The sequence below is a fragment of the Scardinius erythrophthalmus genome (genome assembly GCF_964197995.2).
Source record: "Scardinius erythrophthalmus genome assembly, chromosome: 22".
Taxonomy (NCBI): domain Eukaryota; kingdom Metazoa; phylum Chordata; class Actinopteri; order Cypriniformes; family Leuciscidae; genus Scardinius; species Scardinius erythrophthalmus.
Window position 1 is genome coordinate 19,116,498 of NC_138242.1, and position 21,610 is coordinate 19,138,107.

At 36.9% G+C, this 21,610-nt stretch overlaps 1 protein-coding gene across 1 annotated transcript in view; it reads right to left on the reverse strand.

Annotated features, from left to right (window-relative positions):
- cntnap2a (contactin associated protein 2a) overlaps positions 1 to 21,610 on the reverse strand; it is a 470,798-nt gene that overhangs the window by 6,789 nt on the left and 442,399 nt on the right. The window contains exons 21-22 of the mRNA XM_081353019.1: positions 17,244 to 17,337; positions 1,520 to 1,750 (exon numbers count right to left, since the gene is read on the reverse strand). Coding sequence (XP_081209145.1) covers positions 1,520 to 1,750; positions 17,244 to 17,337 — 325 coding nt within the window. The remainder of the gene's footprint in view (positions 1 to 1,519; positions 1,751 to 17,243; positions 17,338 to 21,610) is intronic.

Genomic DNA, 21,610 nt, shown 5'->3' on the forward strand with positions numbered 1-21,610 from the left:
GCGAGTCATATTGTAGAAATGCGCTTCATCTTTTTGCGGTTTACATAGGCCTACACTAACGTTATTCCATAACGTTATTCCACACGTGAGAAAAGAAAACAGCCTACCTCTTTCCTCAGCGGGATCTGCTCCTCATATCAGGAGATATTGCTCCTCATATCAGCACTGTTCTGATGAATCTTTTCTCCATAAGGTAGGCTAAATTATGCCTCACTCGATCGCGACGCGCTTTGTTTACAGCTGATGTGGGCGTTTCACAGGTGTGAAATGGTTCTCAGAATTTGCGTTTGAATAGCACGCGCTCTCCGGGGAGTGGTCACATTACTGTGAATTAGCTCGTAATGAGCTCAACTGGAGTCGCTCTCTTTTTATACAGGTTACAGAAGCTGAGAATATTTGTTTTTTATATAAATGACTTCATTTAAAAGATGCAATCTCAAGCTTTATGCCCGTGGGTCTGTTTGCCTGTTTGACTGAATTTTCGCGGAGTTATAGATCATTTTCGAACGCGTTTCAAATGGGAGTTTACTGACAGAGAGAAGGCAGAAATTGCATCATGTTAATTTTTCTTTATTTGTCAAAAAGCAAAACACTTTATTTTTATTATGAGTATACAGAAAAAAAATAGAAACTGAACAGGATCGATTGATGTATTACACGAAAATGAAAGATCAAAATTAACAGAGCATTTAGTGTTTATTTTCGTTGCAAAAAAAAAAAAAACGAGCAAAACGCGCGGGCGCGTTTCTGGTCCCCAGAGGGTTAAAGAGAAAATACTCAGCAATGGTGCTGACTTGTGCATTTACACATGGGTTGTCTTAAAGCATATTAAAAACACTAAATAAGACTTTAATAATGTTCGACCAAGGGAAAAAAAGCTTCTTGGGGGGGGGGGGGTGTTTGGCTCAAGGTCATGGTGCAAAGGACCCTGAAATTACTCCTAACCATCCCTTAAAGTGAACGTAAACAGTTGAAAAAGAAAATACATATGTAACTTGTATACTTGTATAATGGATCCGTGCAACAGGTCTTAAAGTGACAGCAGCCTAATATACTGTACCTGCTTCCAAATTATAATTTAAAAATATTAAAAATATCTATATAGCAGTTTTTCCCTATGGTATCAATGTCAAAATTGTGGCCAGTGAAAATGCTGAGTGGCTAGTAACTTTGGAAAACCACTAGCCACACTTTTGACAATTTATGTCAATTATGTCTTTTCTCAAAGTGTCTGAAACAAAAGTTCTATAAGCGATTCAGTCTCCTTTCTGAGAGCCTACTCTGCTCTGATTGGTCAGATGGCCCAGTCTATTGTGATTGGTCTACAGCTTACAGCGCGTACTGGAAAAATAAAAATCCCATTACCATATCTGAATTTCAGCTCCGGAGGCTTCCTCAGCACTTATAAACAGTGATACGAACAGTAACGATGGCATCTGTTTTACTTTATCAATTCAAGCCTCAGTCCTCAAGTGGATTTGCTTTTGCAGTATTTTTTGGGTAGTTTAAAAGTGTTCACCTGCGTCTAGGTGCCAAGGGTCGGTTGCAGCAGACATGGGTGGGATAGTGAGGGGTGATGCTCCGCAGTTGGATTCCACCAGTTTACCCTGGTGTGAGACGGGTGCAGAACCACGGGACCTGAGCGCAGCTTTCAGAGGAGCAATGCTGTTGAACTGCACTCTGGACAGGCAACCCACAAACCCGGGTGTGTTGTATTTTTCTATAAGCACCGGATCGATGTAACCAGTTTCTGCAGGAAGAAGAGATAAAGATAGGCATCTAAAGTTAGACCAAGAGCAAGAGAATAATCAGCATCTAAATGTTCAAAATGTCAGACAGGCTGAAATTCAAGATAACTGCAGAAAACTGATCCAAGCCTTGTTCCGGGAAATGTATTCCATTTCATTGCAATGAAAGGATAAGATCAATGCCTGTTCATGTATAATGTACATACACAAGAGATCTGCGTTACAGTGGCATTCTAAAATAAAACCTTGAGGGGGAAACTGTATCTGAAATATATCATTTACACTTGCATTACAAATATGTCTCTTCATTCATGCCATTCCCATTCAATGGGATTTTACACATTTTAAATGCAAACAATGTTTACGTGTCACTATAGTGAATATTTCATGGAATAGTTTACTTAAAATAAAATAATGAACAAATTCAAATTCAGTCATTTGTTTCAAAACTGAATTACTTGGTTTTGATTGTTCTGGTTTACAAAAATCATTTGAATGGTTTGTTCATGTTTCAGCTCACTGGAGGGGAAGATTATTGAGTTTGATCCAATGTTGTTATTGTTAACTAAAAATACAAAAAATTGTGACACTTTACAATAAGGTCTCATTTGTTAATGCATTAACTAACAAACTAACAATGAGCAATATATTCGTACATCGTTTATTAACCTTTGTTAATGTTAGTTAATACATTTTTTAATGTTTATATTACAGTAGTTGACAGTGCACTAACTAATGTTAACAAATACAACTTTTGATTTTAATAATGTATTAGTAAATGTTGAGATTGACATTAACTAAGATAAATAAATGCTGTATAATTATTGGTAATTGTAGTTAACTAATGTTAACAAATGAAACCTTATTGTAAAGTGTTACCAAAATGGTATTTCCTAAAGCTGAAATAAAACAAAATGATAACTTTGTTTTAAAAAACAAAACTTGTGATAATTAGAAATGTTGCCTAGGCAACTAACTGAATTAAAATAATTTTAAATGAAATAAAATACGTTATTAAAAAAAAAGCACATAAAATTACTACAACTAAAATACATTAAAATACAAAAATAAAAGCTAATTCAAAATATCAACAATGTGTGTAATATATACTAAAACAACAATGGTTTTGTCATGTATCTCATTTGGACTTTTATGTTTTGTTTTGTTGCTTTATTTCCAGTTTCCTGTTTCTTGTTTGAAAATCAAATACTTTCCTACTAATTCTGGAACCTACTACTTCCGTCGAGATTCTGAAGTGCACATTCGATGGACATTTTACTATCCCGCGAGGTCACGGAGAGGAATCGTGAATGGTGGTGGAGAGGTGCAACTGACCATATTTCACATGCCAGTGATAACATTGCAGATGTAGTACGAATTTCATTCATACTACACATATTCATACTTTATAAAACATACTTTTGTAACTTTTGCGAAGTAAGTTTCAAAATGTAGTACATATGCGATTTTGGACACAGTGCTAGTGTTTGCTGTGTTAGTTTGTCAGTTGTTTGGCACTCTCATGTTTTTTCTTGCATTCTGGTCTCTTGTCTTCTTGTTCTCCTGCCCATTGTGTTCCTTGGTTCCTGTTTTAATTTTGCTATTTGGTTCCTCACACATCAAATGACTTCAGAAGATTTTTTACTCTCATAAAATTTTGCATAAAAATTGCCTTTTGAAAAATTTGATAAGAGCAACCAACATTCTTCAAAATATCTTCATTTATGCTCCAAAGAAGAAAGAAAATCAAACAGGTTTGCAACGCCATGAGAGTGAGAAAATGATGACAGAACTACCCCATCAACCTTGATTACTGCTCAACAGTCAAAACCAATCTTTATACTCTACGAGTAATCCTGACATAAGATTAAAACAGGCATTTTCATAAAGCACTTTAAATTACAGTTCTACTCTATTCTCTCCCCCTACTTTTTTGTTGTTGTTTTCAGGCACACTGAGATATCCTGGCACCTTCAAAGTGCAGCAGAGATTTGCCTGCCGAACACCTTGCACCAAACACAGACAAAAGAGACAGTCTAACTGCTGCATTACAGACGAAACCTCTTCAAAGCATCTGCGGTGTGTGTGCAGCTAAATTCAGCATTCTCTCACCGCAGCCACAGGTAAAGTACACACATAGAAAACACACAATGAGAACAATTGATAAACAAAAACGAAACAAGCTTACTGTGTTGTGCAACAAGAACACCTCTTAGGGATGATGTTTTTTTTATTCAGAGCATCACAGTAAAACATTTTATACAGCTGGTACAGTGCATATCAAAAGTATACCAGTGGTTCAAGATTGTGCGCCATTATAGTGAGGATTCCTTTTATTTTAAAGTCGCCATGAATCTTATTTTTCTATACAGAATGTTGAAAAAAAAAAAAAATTATCCGTGCACATCATATTTAAAAAACAATAATCATATACCCTTGTAATCTTTAATCAAAAATGTTAACCTCCCCTCCCCTTGAAACGACATTTCTTCTCATACTGTACGTCTCTGTGGAGGGTGGGACTAAATATCCTCCACAACTGACTACAACCTGGCATTAAGATCTTCGTCCATATAGTTTGCAACTTCCTATGATCAAATCAATTCCTAAAAGTCGGAATCAAATCCCCGCCCTACATTTTTCTCATTCCAGAAGCAGATTCATTTTTATGTACGTCACAGTAGGGAAGAAAAGAGTATCGTATCTTCCGTTACATGTCGACTTTAAATCACAATCAGATTTCTGAAACTGATTTCCACTAAAAAACAAGATGCACAAGTGCAATTTTTTATTTTAATTTTTATGAATTCTTTAGAGTTATTATTTATTATATTTATGTAATCAATGTTCAGTCAAAGTTTAGAATGCCACTTATTTATATATATATATATATATATATATATATATATATATATATATATATATATATATATATACTGTATATATATATTTTTTATATAATGACATATCTTTCAATTCACAAACAATGGCAGAACACCACTTAATTTCCCAGAATGCTTTAAAATTATATTTTAAATATTTAATAAATATAATTTGAATATATAATTTACATTTATATAATTTTTACTGTAATATGTTGCAGGCTGCAGGATGAAAATCTTTTAAAAAGCACCTAAGAAGCTCTGTGTTCATGTGCTATACTAATGAAAGTCAACAGACATTCGCTACATCCAGAAATAATGGGCCACAAACACCAAAATATTTCATATGGTATGTCTCAAAGGGCCAAAATGGGATTTTTCCCCTCATGCAGCCTCCTCATACAACTAAAGTCAATCTTGCAGCTCAGTAGAAAGCAAGGAAATGTGATAACATCCTCGTGAATACTAGACTCAATCTCAGGTTCTTGCAGGCACAAGCCAGACAGAACATTTGTTCATTTTCCACAAGACGCCTGTGAATACGCAATACGCAAAATATGATCCGCTTCAGTGTCAACAATCTGTTTTTCAATGTGAAACGATGGGGGTAATAAGAAACAACAGTGCTGTAGAGACCGTACATCTCTCATGTGAATTATCTCATTAAATTCTGTTAAAGCCTTTGCTTTAAATGACTAGAATATGAAATGAGAGAGAGAGAGAGAGAGAGAGAGAGAGTAATTTCATCACTTGCATGAAAAAAAAATTACATCTAAGCAAGGCAAATTAAAAGATTATTATTCTCGTCACATTCAGATTCAAAATCTGCTTTATAATGCAAATATTTTCAAGAACATGGTTACTGCAGAGAACATAAAATGGATCATATTTGTTGTATGAAATATAACACGTTCTGCTGTATATGGGCTCCTCAGAGGCGTGAAACGTGGCTGGAATATTTATGAGAATTGACTGATTGTTGCTGCAAATTCAGGTGGAAAGCTCTGGAGATTTCCCCCTCGCTCTTCATGATGCTCTGATTATTAGGGATGTGCTGCAGTATTTGCACTTGCATTACCCCTTGTTTTGTGCAAACCAGACTTTCATTGCAGGGTTTTAACCCCATTGATGAATTGTTTTATACTGCAAGCAGATGGCTTGAATCAGCCACAGTTCTGCTTTCCCCCAGTCGACATTAAGAGGGAGGAGGGAGCACTGCAGATTCTTTGTTTCTCAACGCCACAAACTTTACTCCCCAGTCATAGTTACAAGAATAAACAAACATGGATTTTTACAATTTAGACTAAAATTTCATCATGGTCTGCTTCTATAAACACCCAAATCCTGTTGTTTATCTTCCTGTGGTAAATAAAAGCAGACGATTGCAGCTGGTTGTCTGTTTCCTGTTGATCTTAGAGGACACATGCATTTAGTGTCATGCAGAGAAAAAAGATTCAGGCTAATAATTCAAGGTCAAGATCTGTCTGATATGAAGGTGTGACCTGCTAGTGTTGGTGTCTCCCCCACCCAGCTCTGTATTAAAGCAACACCAGACGGCATTAAGTGTGTTTGTGTGCAGTGAATAATAAGATATGTCTGGGAAACAAAAGCATACACACACAAAAAAAGAAGCAAAATATTAAATATTAATATATAACTGCGCGTGGTCCATATAAGCTGCAAATGCTCTGCATACCCAAACCATTTGTGGACTTGCTGATTAGTATTAACACTATGGGCCCTATTTTAACAATAAGTGCATGGTCTAAAGCGCAAGTGCACTTGTCAGAATCCACTTTTGCTAGTTTAACGACGGGAAAAATGGTCGGCGCGCGCGGCGCATGGTCTATAAGAGTTGTCCCTATTCTCTTAATGAGTAATGGGTGTGTTTTGGGCGTAACGTGGTATAACCCGATCAGAGTCTCATCTTCCATTCCCTTTAAAAGGTGAGGAAACGGATCTGCTCGTGCGCGAGGTTGAAGCCTGCAAGCAGACCATCTCCGGGACAAGCCGGATTCCACCATATCTTTATGTACACAATATTAATCTTTTACATTGTATTCCTTTTATTTTTAATATTTGGCATGTTTGTGTGCTGCTGCATGTGCCTGTGTGTGTATTAAGCAGAGTGTACATGCCTATAGGCTCATATTATATTACTAATGCGCCCTTTAAAAAACAAAGAAATACTGCGCCATTGACTTTAGACCAGGTTTCAGTTGGTCAATGGCTCAGTCTATTTCAGTTGCCTCAAAATAGCAACGTGCCAACAATGCGCCTGAACACACCTCGTGGGCAAACAGATGGGCGCAAATGCATTTTCTATTTAAACAATGTGGCGCAGGACGCGAAAAAGATAACTGTCGGGCCGAAACTAGCAAAAAAACTTGGGGGTGTATGATAGGGCTCTATAAATTACTATAAATTCGCTTGTTTGAGGTGTACCATACAGCTTACATGATAACATTTTGATAATACCAACAAACGATGGTCATTTTCTTAAAATCTGCCAGTTATGGAGGATTTTGGGTAAGCGGATCCAATGTGGCTTTGGCGCCTATGCTCTGTTGTTATGTATCGTCATCATTATCCTGCGCTCTCATTGGTTTGCTGGCATTCGATCACCCAAGAGGAAAAATGTGCTGTTGCTGCCAGATCTCCATCAACGAAAATCACATTGTATTTCATACAACACTAACTAAATTGACACCTGCTGTGGTGTTTCTTATTTATCGTCTCTGCCCCTCTCGCGCCTCCCTTAATTCTTACGGGTGCTTTTGACGGCATGTTTCAACAGGTAAATGTAGGCTACTTTCAACAAACGTCCAGCATATCTATGATATATACAAATACAAAATAATATATAAGCACCAACTAGATGCTGCAATGCACCCACACCTGTTGCCATCAGCTTGTTCCTGTTTTATAACCCAGTTCAGTGTAGAAAACAGACACGAGATATGCTTGATACATACTTGATCATATTGTAAAGCTCAACAGAAACAACTGATACTGTATTCCACAAGCCACATTCCTCATTGCAGTCAACACAACACAGTACGTCACTTTAAAACACAATTTCAAGGTGAGAAGTGATTTGTAGAATAATGCAGTGCAAGTAAAACTGTTTGAATAGCCACAAAATCATTTTAACAGCTCTTTTGTCTATGAGCTGCTGAGAAACGTGATGAATTATTTATGAGGCATTAAAGTAAACACTGCTATCCTGGTAGGGGCCATTATTGCGGGGGAGAGACAGGGAAAGAGGGTGCAAACGAGGGATGGAAGACTGTCTTTTGATGGATGGGTTGGAAGATGGAGAGAAAGGGTGGGATGAAAGGGTTTCCATGGTAACAAATGGAAGCTGATGTAGCATGTGAGAGAGAGGGAGGTGCTGGACCCAAAGAAAAGGTGATAATGTGAATTATAATGACACACTGTCAACACATATGATGGCCGAACATTTCTTTTTACCTGTTTTTATCTCTCATACAAATGTTATTTGCTCTATACAGCCTTGCTGTGAAGAATGGGTGAGATAAAAGGGAGGGGCCAATCTTCAGATCTTGCTGCATGATGCACCATGTGCGAACAGATTTAGACAGAACAACACCTGTCGGCCGTCACGTGACAACGGGATCAGAGAGCATCCTCTGAAATACACGCAGCAAAGGCACGTTCCTCAGGAAACACACAGCTATATTCACTAAAGGAATTATGCAAATCAAAAAATAATGCAGACATGCCCACAACAATTAGTGCTAAACGCAATTTGCACAAAGCAATTCCCCCAAGTATGCAGCAGACTACTGCAATCCGGCATACTTTACTGGTACCTCAACTGGCTCTAAAAAACGCAAAACTGGCACTTTTAGCTGGGAAAATTAATGTAAAGTTAATTTCATCAGGTGTACAAGCTGCGATCATTTATTTTAAATAGAAAGGAAATGTGTCGAGCAGCAGTTGAAAACAGTTGTGCAGACACAACAAATTCATATAAAAAAATGTATGTACGCTTAAATTATATATACAGTATATAAGATACAGGTTTTTGTGCTGAAATTCTATGCAGAAAAATGACAGACATTTTGTGAATTCACCCCTCTGTGTTTCTACTTGTTCTTCCATCATCCACCCTTGGAAAGGGCAAACACCACCTTACACTACCTGCACCACACACCCATTCCAGCAATGCAGAGAATCTGCCCAGCAAATCATTAACCAAACAATACTATAATACACTATAACAATATAAGGTACAGAAATACATGAAAGACTACTGTGCGTGATTCACTGGAAGATACAAACACACATAACACACAAACACATGTACAGCATCCTTCACCCTGGAAAACTAACACAGTCCACCTCCTCATGCTGCAGTACAAAAAAATAAACATTACCTGCTAGATCAGCGTTTGCTATCAGGTGTTTCTCACTTCTTCCAAAATGCCAGCCTTCTTCTCTCGCAATGTGTTTCTCTTCACGATGCGGATGCCCTGTCTGCCTGGCTGTGTGTGTGTGTGTATACGTCTGCAGCTGGGGCTGGGTGATCACAGACTGCAGCCCCTCTCCTGTTCCGCACTCATTGATATCCTGCTTCAACAACACCTGGAAACTGGATTCCACCATGGTCTGGATCTGGAGTCCACCTCCACTGTGATGCACCCACGCTGGACGATGACTGCGCCCAGAGCCGAGTAATGTCCACAGCCAATGACATCATCCATCTGTTCAACAAGGCTTTGATGGAGACCAGGCGGTCTACATCAAGATGTCATGCAAGTCTGTTCAGTGTAATGTAACATGATTTTGTTTTCATTACACTGAGATGACATCATACTTTCTAGTCCAAACGACTATTCTGTAATAAGACTTTTGTGTGGGAAAAATTAGTTGAAGAAAACACTTGCTCTGTTGGCACTGTCTGTCAAACGTACTTTAATTAATTTATTTTTTAAATCACTTAAATAATATATTCGACATATTATTCATATTTAAATAATATATATTATTAAATGCAATATTTATTTAATTCAATTATTTTAAAGTGTCCCTATTACACTTTTTCGAAAATTACCTTAAAATGTAAAATGTCTGCTTTAAAAAGTTTTAAAGATCAAAGTGAACAATAAATAAGGTTATTGTCTCCTAAAAAAAAAGAATTGATTCTGAACTGCTGAAGCGAGTCGTCAGCAATTCCAGTCTCATTTCCTGTTACATACATTCCTGTTGTGTAACAATGCAACAAATTTGCATAATTCTAGCCTGTGGTCTTCATTGGCTGCCCACGAACGACGTCTATAACCCGCGCTTCAAAACTAGTTGTAGCTAAGACTGGAAGAGTTTGGTTCGTGCTGTCGGCATGTTGAGAAGATGTTGTTTTCAGCACTGAGAATCCACTTTGCATGCACTTCAAAAGGATGAGGATTCGCGCTGGAATTGATACGGAAAAAACAATGCCATTCTTATTGTTCGTATCACTGTTTATCAAGTGCTGAGGAAGCCTCCGGAGCTGAAATTCAGATATGGTAATAGGCATTTGTTTCCGACACGCACTGTAAAGGGTAGACCAATCACAATAGACTGGGCCATCTGACCAATCAGAGCAGAGTAGGCTCACGGAAAGGAGGCTTTTAGAGAGGCTAAATCTTAGAACAAACGTTTTTCGGATTCTATGAGAGATCGGGAGATGTGCAATGTATTTTTTGACCTTGGATGCATGTAAACCTGTTGTAAGAGACTTTCAACAAAAAAAATTAGGAACCTTAATAGCATAATAGGGACACTTTAATATTAAACCTTTTGTCCCACTGGGGTGATAGATTTCCAGTGTAAGAGTCCTATTCTAAATGGATGTTTCATTTTTTAAACAGATAAACAAATCTAAATTACTGCCTGTTGTAATAATCGTCTGCATACTACACACTCAGTATGGTCAGCTGTATGTGATACACACAGTAAACACATGGAAGTGTTTAGTCTTCAGGGAACATTAAAAGACTATCAATCATCTGAATTAAATCTTTTGTGCGCTTTTCTAATGTAAATCAGTCCCTCGAGGGAGTAGCCTGCTATAAATCTGTACATTACTCACGTCTTAAATCGTCAGAGTTTGAGGGGGCTTTTCATAATTGGTACTTAATGACTGTGTCAAAACAGACTCGAGGGAATCATTTGTTCACTCCTGCAGGATTAACAATCTAATTCACACTCTAAAAGCAGAAATGTGAATCTTTTGTTTTTGTTAATGCAGCCAACATGAATTCTTAAGTTAAAAATGTAATTTGCATTTTGCAATTTGGACATGATAAAAATCACAAAGTGCATCTGTGAAAGTGCATTTACCCTCCTCAAGGAAAAACTATTTCCATCTGAAGAGGCCTAAAGAAATTCAGTGTGTAAATGCCGTTGGGAATCGCAAGGATAAAAATCTACACTACAAAGCTCTAAAACAATAAATACAGCTAGAGATCAAATCTTCTGAAGCATTTGCATCTTTTTAAGGTGCCAGCAAATTTGCACAGAAGCCACTGAAAAACTGCCACGAGAAAAAACAACATAAAAATGACAGATCCTTCTGTTAGAGGAGACAGCCAGGGATGAAAGCACATAACCTTCAGTGACGGCTGACAAAGGGATTTTTTGAGAAAGAGGAGTCTACTTCCCACCTGCAATGCTCACTTTGAAAACAACCAGCGCAAACTTGCTGAATCATTGCAAACCCATTTAACACGAAGCGATTGTTTCAGATACCATTGAGCTTCAGTGATTATTCTGGGATTTTAACCAATAGGATGTCTCTCATCATATTATGATAGCTAATAATAGCAAGTAATTTATCTCCTTTGTGGGGTGAATGACATTAAGAGCGGATGGGATGCATAAGATGCAAAACCTGCCAAATGAAATGCATCATATTTGAGTCGTTTTCTCCCTGTGGAGTTTTTCCTTTCCTCCTTCAACCATTTTTTCATCATTATCCTGCAATGGGAGCCTGTCAAAACTGTAGAATATACTTCAAAGGCGTCCTACATTCCCTCTAAAAATGGTCTTCTTTCTTTTCCTCTGAATCATTCTTGTTGAATCTAACTTTGGCGAGCCATGTCTGTATATATAAAAGGAGTCTAATATTTTTGACGCATAATGACACACATGTCTCAAACAATTGTTGATGATATCAATATAATTGGGCCCCAAGAGACTTTAATAAAGAAGAATTTCATATATATAAGCCAAAAAAAGTGGAAGCTGAATGTTTCCTCACACAGTGAGTCAAACCCCATTATGTTTCTCACTGAATGTCATGTCAAGCCTGTTCTGTTCCCCATCTAATCTCAAATTTCACATCACTTTGGAGAACTTCTGCATCTAAAACATCTGAGGAACATTCAGACAGTAATTCTTCAGAGCAGTGGTTCTCAATCCTTTTGACTCCAAGGCCCCTCATTGTCAAAGACAATTTCAGATAATTCTGACAAAGCTGCTCATTAAAACTTTTATTTTAGGGTGGAAACAAAATAATTATAAATAAATAATGTTTTTCATGGTTTACACTTTTTATTGCCAACTTTTTAAAAAGTCGATAAAATATTATAGAGCTTTGAGCAATATAGTGTTGACATGAAACCTCCAACACTATATTGGCCAGTGTTTCAGTGTGTATGTATATGTATATGTATTCATATATATATGAATTTATTGATAATCAATATTTAAATGATTTAAGATTGTGTTTTCTTAGTTTTTTCTTATTTTTTTTTACATTTCATGACTTTTCCAGGTCTAGAAATCACAAACATAATTTTGCCATTATTTACTCTCCATCAAGTTGTTCCAAACCCATACGAGTTTCTTTCTTATGTTGAAGTTCCATTAGGATTTTTTGTTTTGTTTTTTTTTTACTATGGAAGTCAATGGCTGCCGTCACATGTCTGGTTAACAACATTCTTTTAAATATCTTCTTTTGTGTTCAACAGAAGAAAGAAACTCATACAGGTTTGGAACAAATTGAGGGCGAGTAAACATTTTCATTTTTGGGTGAGCTATCTTTTTAAATAAGAAATTTATTTCAGCTTACATCTACATTGTTTTGCTGTTTTAGCTTATTTTAAACCTTGTTTTGTCTTATTTGAAATAATTTCAGCTATATTGTGTGCTGAGGCCCCCTGTTTGAGAAGCACTACTTCAGTGTATTTCAGTGCTATAGTGCAGCACTGGTGCAGTACCACCCAAAGAGAACAAAGAGCAGCCGCATCAACCCCGCTGCCCACTCAGAACCCTCGGATGAAAGGCCTCTCCACCCATCCAGGACAAAGCCCCTTGCGAGATTACACCAGGACTGATAGCGTGGTGGGGTTGGTGAACCACACCGCTTTATCGGTACAGAATTAAGAAGATTGTTACAGCCATGCAGCTCGGCAGGAGGCGGAGTCTGTGATGAAATGCTGAATAATAATGTATAATGTGGTTTCCAGGGGCCATAAAGCGCACGGTCATTTAATTAGCTTTATCTTATCAGCAATTACTGCAAATTCACATAGTTTAGTGTGTGTTGAGTGGGTGATGATGTGATGGGTGTCGGTCACAGTGCATGATGCTGGGATACAAATTTATGCTCGACTTTCTGGTAGACAGAATGGATGAAAACACATATAGACACTGGGCCAAGCATTTTTCAATGTAAATCGATTTGATTCCTTTGGCCGTTTAATTATCTGCCAAGTGAGTCTAATTGCTTATAAAAGTAATAATTTTCGCAACAAGAAGTATGATTTAAGATATTATTCATGTGTGTGGAGTTTTAGGAGTTATGCAAAAAGAACATTTGTTCTATGATAGCAATAATAAAAATAATGTATGAGTAAGATTCACTAAAAATATAAAAAATATTTCACAAAAATGCAACCAAACTTAAGTTGTTTCTCTGCTCAAAATCATCCTCTAACAGAGGACTTTGATATAGCAAGATTCAGTATTGATCAGATCAGTCTCCTGGTTAAGAAAAATGGCATTGATCAGACTAATAGGCTGACTCTAGAAGACAGGAGAGATGGAGAGCGAGAGAAACGAAGACTGCAAGTGGTTTCTCGAAAGTTCAAACTGCTGTATCATCAGTATCTTTGCCAACTGCATATCACATGAAAAAAGTTCAGCATACTGCACACTTCCTGACACACTGCCTGACCTAAACACATTTATATCATTATTGGGTTTGTCAAAATGAGCGCATTTATGCATACGATTAAAAAAAGTCAAAACTGAATTTTCAGCATCATTATTCCAGTCTTCAGTGTCACATTATCTTTCAGAAATCATTCTTATATTCTGATTTGGTGCTCAAGAAACATTATTATCAATGTTTAAAACAGTTGTGCTGCTTAATATTTTTGTGAAAACCGTATTACATTTTTTGAGGATTCTTTAATGAATAGATAGTGCAAAATGTTTTTTGTAACATTATACATGTCTTAGTGACACTTATGATCAATGTAAAGGATTAACTACAAAAAATAAGATTACATCATAAATAAATAATATGATTGATAGCCCTAATTATTACAAATCTGAATAATAAAAGCAATACGCAATACTATGCACAGCAGTACTATCACCCTGATGCATATACAGTACCTGAAGACAAATGCAGACACAAATACTTCAGCCATTTCAAATACTTTTGTCTTCCCCCCAGTCTTAATGTTGCTCTGATTCCCTAAAACACAATAACAGTCCAGAGACACAGATAGCACACTCAGCTCAATGTCCATTTCGCCTGATTCATGACTACTGTACAGGCTCTGAGAGGATCTTATATCTCGCCTCTGCGACACTCACGAATCCCTGCAGTGTTACCCTGCATCAGCACAGAGAAAACAACCACCTGAACAACTGCAGAATGTCAACAGCCCATTCCTGTCACAGCACTCATGAAGTTCACAGACTTACTTTTTTTTTTTCAGGTCTTCATGTCAAGAGTTCTTGTTTAGTATAACAAGCTGTTTCACTCTGAGCATGTAGGCAAGACAGACTGAGATCATCCACATACTCATTTCCGAGAAACACCCACTTGCTTTCTTTAGAATGAACATTTAATCATAGTGTTTCATATGATCTAAATTCATCTCTGAGTTTGATATGAAATTCGATAGGAAAGTAATTTTCAACATTTTAAAGTGTTATATGTTTTCCCGACATGAAGGATAAGGAGATGAAGGATCCAAAAGTTAGGCTACCATAATTGTGCTATCTTCTGTATTTGAATATCATTTGAATTAATCTGACTGTATCACATGTAGACTACAGGACTCAACAGTATAGGCATAGGTGGAGGGTGAACCAACTCTAGGGTGAGGCTAGATGCGATTCCTCCTTATAAACACACTTAAATAGATTGACATGAAATAGTTACGTGTCGCCTATCAACAGCCTGCACATGCCTGCATAAACGCTGTTATGAAAGTGGTTCACGCGCATGATCATAGGTATTAAACCTATGCGCGTGAACTCGACAATCGATTACTATGGACTTCGACCGAAAACAGGAAGTAAATACAGGTATGTGCGCTGGCTGAATTAACATCACTTTTATTTATATCTTTCACATCTACTGCAGTCAGATTCACCGTGTTCACTCTGAAGGAATCACTCACATTGGCTGTGCACTTGTAATGACACATCAAGGATGTTAAGAGGCTAAAAGCAGGTTTAATACTTGCCCCATTGAAGTCAACAGGGTGCAAATTTTAAAAAGAGGATAACACGGTGTAGGCAACACCGATTTTTGTCGTTGTTCTCTGTATTGACAGCACTCCAAATTTACAAAAAAATGAGCTCAATGTTAAAATTGACCGGAGTTCTCCTTTAAGGTTGCGAGAAATAGCTCAAATAGTTCTCCCTACTCCCTAAGTGTTAGTACAGACCAAACCTACTGCCTGTGTTTTATTAATAATGTATAACAAAATATATAATGTATAACCGAACTGTTTATAACTGTTGGACCATTAAGCGTTTTCTTGGTTTTCTATGGAGGAAAACGCTTAACATATAATTAAACGTGTTGAGTTCATATTCTGGGCTCATGTGCTTTTCTGTACATAAGCATTATTAGTATGGTGTTTACTGAGCATATCATTTTGCTACCACAGATCCTTTTATCACATTTAAAATTCGCTTTGGCCACAGACACGTCAACACAGAACATTACAAACTCTTCCTTTCCCTTGCACAATGGGTGCTTCAAAAATCTACCAGGAAAAGCGTATCATCTGGGTGCCTTTGGGACGCAAATTTCAACCTGCTATGATTTGGGACTAATTCTGGGAGGATAATGAAGGTCCAGACCACAGCTAAATGTCAATGCCATGACGGGACCATAGCAGATCCTCCTGAATACGATAAGTTAAATATTCCATGTCAAACAGTTTGCAGGTCAACCACATACATTGCCTTAAGCAGAATGTGCAGAAAGAGTGTGGCTTATTCATGTGAAAGGGTCTCCAGCCATAAATCATTGATGAGGCAGGTAGGGCAGTGGGCAGACAGCTCATGATTTCACCGTGAACTGATAAACAGAAAGACAGAATCCTCTGATAGACACGACTGACAGGACCTGGAGATCATGGGTCTGCGGACAGGAGGAAGATTAGAAGTTTTCTGATGGACAGTCCACCAGATTCGGCTGGGAGATTAAACGTTTTTTTTCTTTTCACTTGTTTTATTATTATTATGAAGTTTTTTTTTTATTAAAAGCAGTAAACCAGGAGGATGACGCCACAAGGTTTTGGGTGTTTGTGTTGCGGGGGTAATTGCCTGACTGAACTGCCTGGAAACAACAGCAGGTCACTTTACTCTTTTTGGCGTGTCAGCAGGGAGAGCTGAATTGAGCATAATGGGGTCTGGATGGGGCCTCATCGGTATTCATTGAAGAAAGTGCATGTCTGCTACATGCTTCTGGGTAAAACACCTTTGTGGGATTGACTTAAAGCCAATGACATGTTTAGAGGGCATTCAAGGACACTGTGGACTGCAGGAAATTATATTCCTGACTTTCTGTATCCCTAGAGTACACTGGAAATCAGGAATATAATTTCCCTCACATCCTATGTGAACTGCAACACATTTTGTATTGGAATAATTTCTTATTAAAACCTACTTATACTCTAAAATCAGAATATGTATCTGCAATCATTTGTTACACTGAGCATTTTATGATAAAAATGTAATGCCTTTTCCGCACTAGTATAATGCCAATCTATGTGAACAAGCATAACAAAGCATATAAAGATTTGCCATACAGAACATGCACCAAAATCATATTTTCACAGAATTGTCTATTAGCACCACCTAGTGGCTGCTCTGAGGCAATACAGATTTTTGATAAAAAATTGTTCTGCCTGTCTGCACCAACTTGTCTCACAATAGCACATTTCCTTTTGACTTTTTAAGGGTTTGAGTTTTTCTGAGATATTCTATGGATATTATGGAAACTAAAACCTATGCTCTTGTTTTACAAACAAACTCATAAATATTATGCATTATTAATAAGGTCAAATAAAAAACATTAAGGGTCCAAGGCTGAGGGAAAGTTTGCAAAGGAACAGAGGGCACTTACCAAAGACTTTCCCCAGGAAGAGTGACTTGACCAGGGTGAACTGAGTGTCTGAGGCTTCAGGCAGGGTGTAGGTGACAGGAGGATAATGATCCACCTAAAAGAAAGACAGGTAATATGGTTTGAAAATGTGTATTGCTGGTGGTCAAGTCCAAAGATGCCCATGCATTTTTCCTATACGGGGCTATGGTGCCATCTACTGGCTAAAAATATAATCAATGACCATACAGTAATTCACTCATTTTAATAACAGTTACTTCTTATATTGAGGGAGTTTTCAGATTTGTTACATATTCAAAAATGTAATAAATTTTACATAATGTACTATATAAAATAGACATGAAACCATATTAAAACTATTATAATAATTATATAAATATATATCTGTAATTTATTTTATATTGCAATACCATTTTTAATGTGTATTTAATAATACATTATTTTCATACATATAACATTATTATATAATCCTAATCAATATAGGTTGATTTAAGTATTATATTTCAAACATTTGCTTCTATGTGTACATGTAGAGTTTAAAAAGTTTATGGTTCGAATCAGCATTAGTTTAAGGTGTATTCACATATATTTATATATAGATTCATAAACAGCCACTTTTATTTATACATTTAAACTTAAGAGTGTCAAACAATGTAGCTTGATTCAGCACCATTTAAGTATTATATAGAATACTATTATAGTTTCTATTCATATTTTGAATTTTAAATGTTAAATTTTCATTTTAATTATCAGTTTAATATTTGGTAATGCTTATAATATTACTTCAGTTTTAAATTTTATTTATTTTGTTTTTATAATTGTATTTATTTAGTAATTTTAGTGCTTCAACCTTTTGAATTTCCATTTAGTATAAGTTTTATATTTTATTTAAATTAACAAAAATGGTTCTAATAGTTTTAGTTAACGATAATAACCCTGGCTTGATTAGATTTTTTATGATTTTTTCTTAGTCCAAAGATTATACTGCTGGTATGCTGTAAGGCTGCAACTGTTGAATGCAGCCACACACACACACACACACACACACACACACACACACACACACACACACAGACAGACAGACAGACAGACAGACAGACACACGCACACGCACACGCACACGCACACGCACACACACACACACACACACACACACACTTTGGTGACAGCTTTAATTAGCCCGTTACTGCTGATTCACTGGCACTCCTAATTAGCATGAGGCATCTCAGCTCCGGTATTAAAAAGAATTATATCCGCTAAATTACTTTTTTGTGCTTGAAGATACGGCTGGTCTCTCAGCCTCCTCTGTGTTGTGAAAGTGGCGCTCTCATCACTGTACTGTGCTGTGAATACAAATTAGGCAACAGAAAGAAATGGAGGCTCCAACACAATAGCATTTGTCTGACATATTTCAGCTCTAATTTGTTCCACTAGTGTGGCGGACTGATAAATGCAAGCATGTTTATTCAGACGCCTCCCAGGTGCACTTGCTGGGTAAATCAACCAGGGGAACCCCACCTTCACCACTACCAGTGGTCTCCAGACCTTATCCAATTGCATTTCTGAATCTCAGAAGACCTTGTGGGCTTATGTTTCTGACGCCACTAATGTGGGAGGGTGTGTTGCTGTTCGCCGACAGGATAATGTGACCAAATTAAATTGCTTTCAACCTGTTTACCTTGAAAACTAATGGGCAGCAGGTATGTAGGGATGACTCGGAGAGAGAAAGAGACTGTCCCCTGTGGTGCTGTGGCCCCATTCTGACGGGGCTAGCGCTAATGAGTCCTGCTGTGAGCCTATAATTAATCTCCATCCAACAAGCCACCTATCTGACAGGGCCCCTCCTGCACCGCAGACACTCAGAGAGGGGACACTCGGCCTGGGAGGCAACAGCCACGTCCCCCTGGGGTGTCCAACAACCCGAGTTATATCTGCAACCCCACTGAGAGAATAACTTAGAGAGTTACAGCGAACAAATACAGGAGATAGAAGAAAAAGGAATAAAAAGATGGAAAAGAAAGTGCGAGTGTATGGTTGGGGGTTAATAGGCATGAGTCATTCTATGAAATGAGTTTCAGAAAGGTGCATTTTTTGGTCAATTTATGTATGATTTTGAAACATTTCAAACCTAAATTACTGCTGGCATTCAACGATCAACTGTGTGAAAAAATAAATAAAATAAATAAATGTAAAAGAAAAACAAACAGTTTTTTTCCCTCTGAAAAAGAGTTAAATATAACGAATCATTAAATAACAATTTAACCCTTAAACGCATACCTCAGGTCTTTAGTGACCCTGGACGTCATTCACTACCCTCTTCCTCATCCTCCTCATTCAGTTTTTAAAGTTAGACATCAACCTTCTTAGTATTCCTTAAATCAATTCGTGATAAACAATATAACAAAGGAAAAAAATAATACAATTAGGAAAGACGCCTATTTTCCCATACATTTTTTTGTAAACATTGCATACAATGCTGAAGTGACGTTTTACTCATAGTTACAGCAGGCAGAAAACAAAAGAATAGGAAGTATCATCAGCAAAACTGATGATTTACTGCAGAGCGAGTACTGAACACAATCAAATATTAGTGTCACTGTCACTGTGACACTATGGTGGATGGTGGATCTGGTGAAGAAGCTGTCAGCGATCAAAATATTGATTTTAAAGATGTTTAAAATGATAGTTTTAAGAATATGTTTGAGATTGCGAATATGGGCCAGATGTTGAAAATGACATCAAAAATGAGCTCTGACGAGGACAGTGATGATGGTACAAAACATCAGCTCACACTGAACCCTTCCAAGCTCAAAAAGGTAACAAAATATGCTTTATTTTATTCTTCTGTAATTGTTACTCTAATATTAGGAGTGTTTTATATAATCGCGACAAGTAGAGATCCGTCCGTGTTAGATATAGATCCGGGTCGCTAAAGACCCAAATATGTAATAATGATTAGCGAAACATTCATGCATTTAAGGGTTAAATTGAACTGCAAAAAAATCCCAACAGTAATTAAAATAGTGCAAGAATAGATATGAAATATACACTTTACCCTCACAAAAATGTATAAATATAAAACCATAGAGTAGAACTCTGCAACTTGTTGTGCGCCTCTGAACAATGTCAATTCCTCTTCATTACGTCATTTAAAACAGTTTAACAATTAAAACTATTTTAAAAAGTAAAACAATTTAAAACAGTTTTGTACTCAGTTCTTAGATCAATTTTGAGGTAAATAAGTGGTGTCTCTCATTGACGCTGTCAGGATCACCAGCTGGAGTGCCCTTGTGAGCCACCAGGGGGCACTCCCTCACAGACTATTGTTCATCGCTATTCCATCAAAAACTACTCTGCCCTGTCTCATCATCACTGATTGTCTACAGCTGTGTATCATTAACTTGTTAGTCCCAGCCTACAGTCAAACCAAAATGTATTCAGACACCTTCAATATTTCTCACATTATCACAGTTTATTCGCTATAAATTAGAAAATGGTAATAAAATATGACAAGAACTCAGAGTTATCAAATCAGTTGATATTTCACTGGTTTTGGCCATCCTTTTGTTAGACTGTCTAACAAATGAATTAGGTTGAATAGCTGTCAGCTGTTAAATTTAAGTACAGAATTAGATAATACCAATTTAGGTCAACCAGTTACCAAGCAATTGTTCAGTCTGTGGTGTAAAAAGTTTGCATTAGCAATTAAAGAAAAAACACTTCAGCAAAACATGGTCAGGTCAAAATGTCTGAATAATTTTTTGATCCCAAATTTTAATACATTTTACTGGTAGTCCACTGTATGAAGAATTTTGGGGAATAATATGTGACAGTTTACTTTATTTTGCCATCCTCACTTACATAAATGAACTATAGTGTCCTGCACCCACTAGTAAAAAAAATATCACAAATTATATCCGGTGTCTGAATAATTTTTGGTTTGAATACACCATGTTCACTCAAGGTTGTGACTAGTATTACACTGCATCTCAGAGCATTATTTCTGGTTTCATATATCTTGTTTTTTTTAATTCTCTGCCTGTCTCTTGGATTACCCTTTCTGCCTGTGTCTCCTATTGGTTATTTGGACTGTCTGCCTGTGTTTTGACAACGATTCTGGACTGTCTAAAGAAATGCTGTATTTGGATCTTCACTCAAGTCTCGGAGCAGTTTCTTAACAGACGGCCATACATATTTTAAAACCTATTTCAAATGAATGATTTCCAGTCTGTGGATTGTCAGATATAGTGAAAAGGTGGATTAAAAAGTAAAGTAGTGAAGGATAGGGGTGCGGGCCACAACCAAACACATTTTGGTTTTGGCTCAATTATTTAAAAAAAATTATATATATATATATATATATATATATA